Genomic DNA, 11,026 nt, shown 5'->3' on the forward strand with positions numbered 1-11,026 from the left:
TATTTGTGGTTCTTCCTGCTTTCTTTTTACAGTTTATCTCTAGTTTCAAAGCATTATAATCAGAGAATATGGTTCATATGATTTCAACCCTCTTATATTTGTTGAGACTATCTCTGTGTCTCATGTGCACTAGAGAATATATAAGCAGCTGTTTTGGGATGGAAGGTTCTATAAATGTCAATCATGTCCAGTTGGTCTAATGTGTCATTTAAGGATGTGATTTCCTTATTGATTTTCTGTTTGGATGATCTGTCCATATTTGACAGTGGGGTATTTAGTTCCCCTACTACAATAGTGTTTTGGTCTGTTTCTCCCTTTAGTTCTGTTAGTAATTGCTTTACATATTTCAGGGCTCCCTGATTGGGAGCATAGATATTATTAAGTTGTATTTCTTGTGGGTGTATGATTCTCTTTATCATTAGGAAATGTCCCTTAGTATCTTTCTTTATATTTTTTAGTTTGAAGTCTTTTCCATCCAATATTAGTACCGCTACTCCTGCTTTTCTCTGAATGCCATTTGTTCGAAATATCATTTTCCACCCTTTCACTTTGAGTCTATATTTGTCTTTGGAACTGAGACGTGTCTCCTGGAGGCAGCCTATGGTTGGGTTTTGTTTTCTGATCCATTCTGCAACTCTGTGCCTTTTCGTCGGAGAGTCCAGTCCATTTACATTTAGGGTGATTATTGAAATATGAGGCCTTCTTATAGCCATTTTATCTTTTGCTTTTTGGTAGCTTGGTGTTTCCATTGCTTCCTTATCCTTGTGTTTTTGTTTTCTTTATTTTGTTTGGCTTTTGTGAGTTTTCCCTCTAGTTCTTCTTGTTTTATGTTATATAATTCAGTTACAAATCTTTGGTGTGTGGTTACCATTATGAATATGTGAAGAATATATATATATATATATATATATATATATATATAATTTATTTATACAGTTGTCCCTTTTCTGCATGTGCCTTATCTCCATTCCCCTTTGCAAATTTGGATCTTTCAATTCTCTTTTCATTTATTGTCTCAGTATATTCCTATGTATGCTGAACATTCATTGCACTCTTGCTATAGCAATTCACTTCTTATTATTTAAGGTTATAATACCCAATTCTTAGTAAGGGCTGCACTCCTCTGCTTCTATTTGCCTGACAGCCACCTTACTCCTAATTATGTATTTTTTTTGTCATTTTGTTTTAGTGAGCTGACCCCTTTTAGTATTTCCTGTAATTCAGGCATCGTAGTGGAGATTTCCCTCAATTTTTTTTATATCCGGGAAGGTCTTTATTTCTCCTTCATATCTAAAGGAGGGCTTAGCTGGATACATTATTCTTGGCTGGTAGTTTCTTCATTTAATAGTTTAAATATTTGATTCCACTTCTTTCTGGCCTGTAAGGTTTGCGCTACAACTTCCGGCAATAATAATGGATTTTCTTTTGTAGGTTACCATCTTCTTTTCCCTGGCTGCCTTGAGAATTCTGTCTTCGTCAATGGTTTCTGTGTTTATTCATCTTGTGGAAGATGATCTTTTACTTTTGGAGTTTGAGATACATTTTGTCAGATTTGTCTTCTAGTTTAAGACTAAGATTAATATTTATATTTTCTATAGTTTTATTTATCACTTCCCTTTTGTTTCTTCTTACCCAATTCCAGATAAGGAGAATAGTTGTTTATGAAGAATTGGAAGGGTGTACTGACCAACGGCAGTTATAAGGAAGAGAAACTTGCGACTGTGCTGAAAAGTTTTGTCGCAACTGGAGCACTGTCGCTCTTCTGGCTGTCATGAAGTTAGGCTCTTCATTTGGAGACTGATGCTAATGGGACAGAAAGCCATATCATTTGAAGAATAGTTAGAAGTCAAGCTATTTGGTCTAGAACGGAGATTTATAGGTGACATAGTCACTGTCTTCAGTAGCTGAAGGGTTGTCACAGGAAGAATTTGACTTGTTCTGTGCAGTCCCAACTGGTAGAATTATGTTAGGAGAGTATTGTCTTACATTCAAAGGAGAAAAATTACTATAATTGATACAGCTGCTGTTTTAAATATTTATTGACATCAAATTTCAGCCATTCATTCAGATATTACCCATACTTTTAGACGTTACCATTTGATAACAACATGCTACATGGGTGGTCAAGTGCCTGTGTGAGGTAGTAGAAGCAGGCTATACAAGCTGTGGCTTTGTCATTTGCTCACAGAGGCACCCTCCTTAGAAAACTGTTGCTTTCCATTCCTACCTTTTTTTTTGTAATTATTTGACCTCAGTTTCTAGGTACTTAAGGTGTTAGTCATTAGCCTTCATATGCACAAACTCTTCTCATTTCTTTCTTATAACATTCCTTTGGCAAATGTAGTAGGCAGAATAAAATGTCCACAACCTAGTTCCTAGAACCTGTGAATATGTTACCTTACATGACAAAGGGAAGTTAAATAGACTACGAAATTAAGTTTGTAATAAGCTGAATTTAAGAAAGGGCAATTACCCTGGATTACCCATATGGGCCCAATGTAATCAAAATGGTCCTTAAATGTGGAAGATGGAGGCAGAGAGTAATGCAGTGTGAGAAGGACTTGGCTAGCCATTATCGGCTTTGAGGCTGGAGGGGACCAAGGAATGCAGGCAGCTTCTAGAAGCTAGAAAAAAGATTCTCCATTAGAACCTCCAGAAAGAAACACAGACCTGCTAACACATTGATATTTTTAGCCAAGTGAGTCCCATTTTGGACTTCTGACATCCATATCTATAAGATAATGAATCTGTATTGTTTTCAGCCACTAAGTGTGTAGTAATTTACTATAGCAGCAATAGAAAACTAATAAAGACAGATTTCTGTAGGCAAGGTCATATCCCAGGAACAGTAAGAACAACTTTTTGGTATTTCTGTTATTCAGAAAGTTAATGTATGTATTGCTTAACCAATGTATTCGGTTATCTTCTGATGATCATTTGCCTGTGCTAATATGCATTAATTTCTCCAAAGCTTCTTACTGACCTACTCTGTGGTCATCTAGACTCCAGTCAATAAGAGTAGCCTACACGAAAGGAGGCCCAATGAAGTGGGTGAAGCTTATAGGGAGGATGATTTCTTCTCAATATAAGGAAGCACTTTCTGTTAAAAATATTCAAAGTTATTGGGATGTATTTGGAGGTTCTATGATAGGAACCAAAAAACTTATTTGATGGGGACACTAAAGAGAGGATTCAAGCATTGTTTGAGGTGTTGGGCTAATATAGATTTTATTGTTCTTGAATACTAAGAACCGAAGGGGCTTGTGAGGAAGAAGCATCACTGAAGATTGGGCAGGACCCCTGTGTATAGTGCAAATTGTGCCTATACATGGCCCTTAGCCAGGGCAAAAGCAGGCAATGGAATCCAGCTCATACTCTGTTTGCCAAACCGTGCATTCTGGCTGTGGGGTTGCTGTGCCCTGAGGCAGGAGCGCCTTTTGCTAATTCATATAAAGGTATTATCTACTTGATAAGATGTGTGCCAGCAAGGCCGTGTTCACTCAAAGAAGGTACCCTTCTTCTAATTTTCACAAAGGTGCTTTATAGGCCCACATTAACTCTGGGACCATTGTTATAGGAGATGGTTTCTTGGAATTGGTGAAGGCAAGACAAGGATAAATAAAAGAAGGGAAGGATGGCTATACTACTAATGTTTCAATTTCATTCTGGCTTCTCCAGCCCCTCAGCTCACTTTTAAATGGTGCTATTGGTACTTGCTTTCAGTCTATACATTCTAACAGCATAGCTAGTTGAGAAAAGAAACTAATGGATGAATAAACTAATAAACAAGTCCCTGTGTTTCAGAGCTACATAAACGTAATCTCTTTGGGGAGTTCACTGTATAAAGGAATAGCAAATAGGGAAAGCAAGACTCTAAGTATGTATTGGAGATCATGGGGAGAGGATGTGTTCACTCAACGTGTTCATAAAGAAGGTAGAACCTCTCTCTCTGATTTGTAAGACTGGTCACCTACCTAAATGTGTAGGGAAAGATAATGCCAGAGTCCTCAAAGGCACAGGAGATATAATCAGGCAGCTATCTGAAGTAGTTTCCACATTCACAGCCGAGTCTTAGCTGGCCAGGTCTGGTATAGCTCCACTGTTCTCAATGCCACAGACCAGGTAGTTAGATTTATCTGGATGTGATTTTAAAGCTGGACAACATAGGATTTCTGCCCTGTTTGTGTATTCCTCCAGATGACTTTTGAGGTGAGTCACAAGACCCTCTACTTGGCAGTGAAGCTGGTGGATCACTACCTTATGAAGGTAATATGCAAGAGGGACAAGCTGCAACTCCTTGGTTCCACTGCTTTTCTGATTGCAGCAAAATTTGAGGTGAGCTTGAGTCCATAGGACCTGGAAAGAACTAATTAGTTAGATTTCTGTCCAAGCCAGATACATATGTATGTCTATGTATGTATATCTTTATATGTGTATATGTGCATATGTATGCATGTATGCACGCATATGTATATATTATATGCATGTATGTGCACATGTATACACACATGTGTATATATGTTTGTATATATTTGTACCTGTGTGTATACAATTATATACACACACACAAATAATTTTCCTACCAATTTTTTGTCTGTTTTCCCCATCAAGGAAGTTGATATTGAATGGCAATGGTGTATTTGTTTTCTGGCATCAACAAGGTTCTCCCATTTCCTCTAAGATGTATGTATGTGGGCATGTGCTTAATTAAATGGGTTGTCCTTTTTAAGGCTTCCTTTTGGTCCATGATTCTCTGTCCCCCACCCTTTTCTTCTTTCACCAACTCCATCTCCATCTAGTGGAATCTTGAACTGCATATATTAGAAAGCATTTCCAAACCTGGGTGCTGGAGACATGTAAAAAGAAATGGCCTCATTGTAAATGGCAGTAAGTCTAGCTGAAATAGTTATTTTTGAAGTGGCAGGATGAAAGCAATTAGCTGGCCTTTCCTTCATAACAGTAATCCATCTAATTAATCTCTCCAATTCTTTCCACTTCTTTAGATGCTAAATGATTCTGTTCAACTCTCATTTTTCCTTCAGATAAGCTGTGAAATCTTAGGGTTTAGGATCAGGGTTGTAGCCACTTTTACAGAGTTCAAAGAACTTTAGAACTGTGAGTTTGTATTCATGCTCTGTTGCTTGCTCCCTCTATCCCCAGCTCTATCCCTAACTGATATCCTGCCTTCCTCCTCCTTTGCTCATTCACTGCCTACCTCAGTCAGTAAGTCGTTCCCTTACTAAGTCCAGCCCTCTTTCCTTCGCTCCTTACTTGCCTCCTTCTCTCCCTCCTTCTTTTGCCACCTCACTTCACTTCTGCCCTCCTTCACTTTCACCCTTGTCTCACTTATTCCCTCATTCCCTAGCATCCCTCCTCCCTCCAGCCTTTTCTCAATCCATCTCTTGATCTCTCTATCCCTGCTTTGTGTACTCACTCACTCCATACTGGGCTTCCTCTATTTCTGGTTCCCTCTCTTACTCCTCTACTTCCTCAATTGCTCCCTCATTCCATACGCTGCTCCATACCTCCCTGCCTTCCACTATTGCTCCATCCCTAGCTCCTATGTCTCCCTTCCAGCCTCCTTCCTACCCTCACACCCCCTCCCTCCATCTTCCTCCCTCCTACACTCCCACTTGTCTTCTTTTCTCCCTTCCTTCCTTTCTCTCCCCCTTCCATTGCTTACTCTCCTCTCCTTTCCTAACTAACCCTCTCCCCTCCATCCCTCTATTCCACCTTCTTTCCCTTGCTTATCCCTCCCTCCCTCACCTTGCTTCTCTTGTGCCTCCCTCCCTTCCCCTGCCTTTGATCCCTTTACCTTTCTCCCCACTTTTCTGCTAATTTCTTCTCATTCATCCTCTCTTTTCCCTTCTCTACCTCCCACCCTGATCCCTAGTCTCTTCTCTTGCTCTCTCCCTCACTGTTTCCCTTTCTGGCTCACATCCTTCCTGGTTCCCTTGCTTCTTCTTTTCCCTGCGTCCTCCCTGCTCCCTCTCTGATAGCTCCCTCTCTTGCTTGATTCCTTAATCATTCTCTCCCACCCACTCTTCCTTGCTCCCTTCCATCGTCCTTCCCTCTTTTGCTCCCTAGCCTCCTCCTTCCCTTTCTCCCTCTCTCCCTTTCTTTTCCCTCACACTCTCCCTTTTCCCTCTCTGGCTCATTACTTCTCCTGCTCACTCCCTAGTTCTTTCCATTATTCCCCCTCCTTCTGTCTTCTTCTCTCTATCTCTCCCTCCTTCCCTTCTTCCTCTCCCTCCTCTTCCCTTTCCTTACCTAGGACCATCCTTATGGCTTGAGCAAATACTTTTTGCCTCAGCCTCAAGTAGGTTAGAAATGCAGCTGGGGTCCCTAGAGAGCAGAAGGGAGGAAGAGAGTATGAGGGACCCTTCTTAGCAAATCTTGAAACCAATAGCACCTCTCTTCTGGTTCCCAGGACACAGGGCCCCACTAAGTTTTTTTGAGAAGGGGTGTCTTCTTACAAGATTGAGAAGTACAGAAAAACTTTTGCAAGGAGGTGTGGAGATGATATAACAAGAGAGGAAGGAGCCAGTGGTGAACAGAGCAATGGGAGGGAAACTTTCTTGCTCTGGTCTTACACTATGTTGCTGTATGTACTTGTAGAGAGTTACTTCCTCTCTTTGGTCCTCAATTTCCTTGTCTTAAAAACCCAGAGTGTTGGTCTAGTTTGTGATCTGAAAATATAGAGAGAAAGGTGTGGGAAGAAGGCTAGGATGGGTAGGTAGATTCAGGGGATTTCCTGCCTCCCAGTCCTTTCCCCCAAACCAAGGTTAAACCTACAGAGGGCGTGGCATAGAAAAGTACTCTCAGACTGGGGTTCTTACCCTTGGCCTGCCCTGGATTTTCCGTCTAGCCGCCATGCACATCTTCCCACCCTCTGCAGTCCTCAGTCTTGGCTTAGGCTACCTCTGTGCTTGACTGCCTCTTTCTCACTGCTTGTTACTCCTGTGGTACCCTTCCCAAACATTCTTATCTATTCTTTAGACTAGGACACAAAATGAGGGCTTATTTCCCATCTATAGTTTCCTTTTTTGTGGTTTCCTTTCCAATTCCTGGCTCTCATTAGAATAGAGATCATTGATCTCAGTCCTTGTGCCACATCATGTGCTTTTTTGAATGCTGTAAGAATCCACCCCAAGAGGCCCCATCCTTTCTCCAGTGGTGCAGTTTTGAGGCCGATTTCTGCTGTGTCTCTGAATTTGTTTTTCAGATGGGCCACTAAAATCAACCAGAAGCTGGCTCTAAGCTAACCTGAAGGTCTATGTCAGAAAATGTTATTACCTCCTTTCCTTCACCCTTCTCCTCCTCTGCTTTTTATCGCCAAGCAGAGAGGAGTGGACTGTCTTTGCCTGGTTGTGATTGCCTCTCCTCTCTACCTGTAGGAACCATATCCACCTTGTCTGGATGAGTTCCTATACATCTGTGATGATATGTATCAACGAGATGAAATGCTTGCCATGGAAATCAGCATCCTACAAACCCTCAAATTTGACATCAACATTCCCACCGCCTATCATTTTCTGCGTAGATATGCTATGGTAAGATAGAGGAGGCATATATTCATTCTCCTACTGCTGGGTTAGTTCCCTCCAAACCCAGAGTGGCTGCCTGAATGGTAGGTAAATGGAAAGGGACAACTGGGGGCAGGGAAATTACTTCTTCAATCCACCCTCCTCGACTGGCAATCTTTAAGTGTGAAAGGAAGAACATTTCAGATTTCCACAGTGTACTTATATAGTTTTGAGATGAGGGCAAAGTAGGGGAGGGAAGGAAGATTCTTTGATCAAAAAGGGACACATGGGAATTTTGGGGGAGATGCTGGCAAAATTCTCTTCCTTCACCTGAGTATTAGTTACAGGGGTGGTCATTTTATAATTATTCACTGTATTCTATAAGTAGGTGTTGTGTACTTTTTCTATGTGTGTTATAGGTTATAATTTTTTTAAAAGATACAAACAAGAAAGGGGAAAGAGTTCTTTTGGATCATGGAACACCTCTTAAAGCAGAACCAGGTGCAAATTTACACTTGGAGGGCTTTGGCTCTTCAAAGGATGACTCATGCAGAAAGAGGAGGTGGGAAGTTACCACAAACACACTTGATAATTTGGTTAAAAACCTTAAAGGTAGCTAATTTCATTGCTAATTTCAGAACCTTACCCACCCTCTTAAGCTTTCTGGAGTAGAATGCCTTAGTTTGTAGGATGCCTTAGTGGGAGTCATGGTGGCAGGAGAGGTACATTGTTCAGGCAGCAAGCCATTTAGGTATTCTGCTTGGCACTAGTTTTCTGAATTGCCTGCTGAGCTATTCTTCTTGCTGTCCTTAGTGTATCCATGCCAGCATGAAGACACTGACCTTGTCCCGCTTCATATGTGAGATGACCCTGCTGGAATACGACTATATCCAGGAGAGAGCTTCCAAGCTAGCTGCTGGCTCCTTCCTCCTGGCCCTCTACATGCAGAAGCTTGGACACTGGGTAAACACTTGCCCCGGGGGAGGGAGAAAACGGGTAGGGATTCAGAGACCTTTGGTGCTGAGAACCCCACTTTATGCTAAGGCATTGGAAGTGTTTTAGGCAGAGGTGTGACATACTCCCTTTAGTGTGTTTTGGAAACAGTATTGGTATAGCAGTATAGAAGGCATACCAGATAAAAGTATAAAAGTGGCTACACCAGCAAGCAAGCTTTGGTAATAGTCAAGGTAAAGCACTGGGGCCTGAATCTATGTTGTGACAATGGGGCCATCAATCTTATTTAGCACACCAAATATAATGTGTTACTCCCCTGCTCAGCGTGCCAATGACTATCCTTTGACTGTGGCAGTGGTTTCCAAATAGTATTCAGTAGAGCCCCGGAGTTTCTGCAGAAGTGTCTCAGGGGCCATATAAAAGGTAAAGATATCCAATTGGTGGGCTTCTTAGCCCTCATCCCCTAATTCCAGGTAAGATGTTTGAGGTTCCAGGTAAGATTTTTTTAAAAAAGGAATTCAGAGAAAATAATTTAAGGTATTTTTAGAAAACCGCTGCCTTATAGAGCATTCCTTTTTCTGCCTGTGGAGCTCCCAGTTGACTTTCAACACTCATCGCAGATGTGCCCTTCTCTATGAAGCTTTCTGTGACTCTCCTGGCCAAAGTTCATGGGTCCTGCTGCCCTGTTTCTCCAGGGCCCCATAATCACTTCCATCATAGAACTTCCCACACATTTCGTAATTCTCTGTGTGCACATCTGTTTCCCCCACTAGACTACAGACTCCTTAAGGGCAGGAGCTTTAGTCATCTTTATATTCCCAGCATCTTCTTCAGGGATTGGTAATATTGTTAATCCTAGCTAGCGTTTTTTTTTAGGCAATTACTATGTGCTATATTCTTTTCTATGCACTGTGTATATATTAACTAATAAAATCCTATAACATAATTTCTGTTATGATCTCCATTTGGCAGATTGAGAAGCCGAGGCACCAAGAGGTTAAATAACTGGTTCAAGGCCATGCTGCTTGCCTCCAGAATCTTTGCTCTTTAATACTCTGCCATATTGCTTCTATCAAATAATGAGCATCTTTAAAGTTGAATGAGAAAACGAATGCATAGAATGATAACTGTTAGAGTCAGAGAGGAGGAACAGCATTAAGTTCCTGTTGGCTGTTGAGGTAGGACCTCACGTTTGTTCTGAGGTTTGCCTGGCCATTGGCTCTTGATCTGAGAGTAGGTAAATTACAAAGTCATTCCTGTTCCTTTGGTGGTGGATTTCAGCATACCTGAATACCTATGGCCAGGGCTAATATCCAATTCATTCATATGGATATAGTATCCATATGTATGGATACCACTAGTTTATGTCTGGGATCTATTCTTTTAGGTAGTACCCTATAATTATTGGTCTGTTTCTGTGCCATATGACTCTTCGAAATGTTTCATTATCTTCCCTTCCTATACCATGGATAAGAAGTTTGGATTTGAGATAGTACAGATGGAAGAAGGGGCTGCTTCCTGTTGCAAAAGTCACTGTTCATGTTGCTTCTTCCAGGCTCCTACCCTGGAGTATTACAGTGGCTACAAGACCTCTGATATTCACCCTTTGGTCAAGCAGCTGAACATCCTGCTGACTTTGCGTTCTTGCAATAGGTTCAAGACTGTGCTTTCCAAGTATTCTCAGGAGTAAGTACCGAGCTCCAGTTGAGGTTGGGGTTGTGCTCAATCATGGAAAGGCCCAGACTAGCTTCACTTGAAGGAAAAGAAATATTGAGGTTCTTTTCACTTTACTTTCTATTCCATGGTTGAAGCAAGATAGGGAACCAAGGGCCCTATGTCCCACTTATTCCAATGGAACCTCCTTGTTTGGGCCTATTTTACACTGAGTGGACAACTCTTCCTTTTACAGGGTCTTCTTTGAAGTCACCAAAATCCCCCCCTTGGACATGCTGAAGCTGGAAGAGATTTTGAACTCTTGCTAATTCTGAGACTGAGGGTCTGGAACTCTGGCAGCAGCTACCAGGGTCAGGCAAGCATGTAAATAGGCTGTATTTATTCTGTCCTTGAATTTGTCTTTTGATCACTTTTGATCACTTTTCATCATTTCTTCTTTCTTTGTTTGATTTTTCCCAAACTTTTAGTGTTATAATTATTTGTTTTTTTAATGAAAGAGAAGAAATTATTGTAATATTTATTTTGAAATTTAATAAAAAAATTAATATTTGTTGTTAAAATGGCTCAACTCCCCTCTTCTTGCTTAGGAGACCCATACATAGCCCAAGGATGTTTTTTTCTCCTGCCTAGTAAAGGCTGTGCCTCAGGGACTATCTGGTTTCTTTCTCTGTTTGGAGGCTTTCACAGGAAGAGGAATTAAGCTAGGTGTAAATTGATGGATGAGTCTGTAGAAAGAAAATCCTTAGGAGTGGGGTGGGGGGATGCCCAGTCTAGAGAGAGAGACCCCTACCTGACAGACAGGCCTGGTGTTCAGATCTGGACCAATAGCTTTTAGTTCCTATCTCAGGTTGCTTGCTTTCTTTGCTTCTTCT

The 11,026-nt window shown here is 41.2% G+C and overlaps 1 protein-coding gene across 3 annotated transcripts in view; it reads left to right on the forward strand.

Annotated features, from left to right (window-relative positions):
- Positions 1 to 10,609, forward strand: part of CCNB3 (cyclin B3) — a 56,266-nt gene extending 45,657 nt beyond the window's left edge. For all 3 annotated transcript variants that reach the window (XM_016153272.2, XM_016153269.2, XM_016153271.2), the window contains exons 8-12: positions 4,198 to 4,335; positions 7,398 to 7,553; positions 8,340 to 8,489; positions 10,036 to 10,166; positions 10,390 to 10,609. In XM_016153272.2, coding sequence (XP_016008758.2) covers positions 4,198 to 4,335; positions 7,398 to 7,553; positions 8,340 to 8,489; positions 10,036 to 10,166; positions 10,390 to 10,462 — 648 coding nt within the window. In that variant the 3' untranslated portion in view covers positions 10,463 to 10,609. The remainder of the gene's footprint in view (positions 1 to 4,197; positions 4,336 to 7,397; positions 7,554 to 8,339; positions 8,490 to 10,035; positions 10,167 to 10,389) is intronic.
- Positions 10,610 to 11,026: the final 417 nt, after the last annotated feature.

Source organism: Rousettus aegyptiacus, unplaced genomic scaffold, assembly GCF_014176215.1.
Source record: "Rousettus aegyptiacus isolate mRouAeg1 unplaced genomic scaffold, mRouAeg1.p scaffold_m13_p_9, whole genome shotgun sequence".
Taxonomy (NCBI): Eukaryota; Metazoa; Chordata; class Mammalia; order Chiroptera; family Pteropodidae; genus Rousettus; species Rousettus aegyptiacus.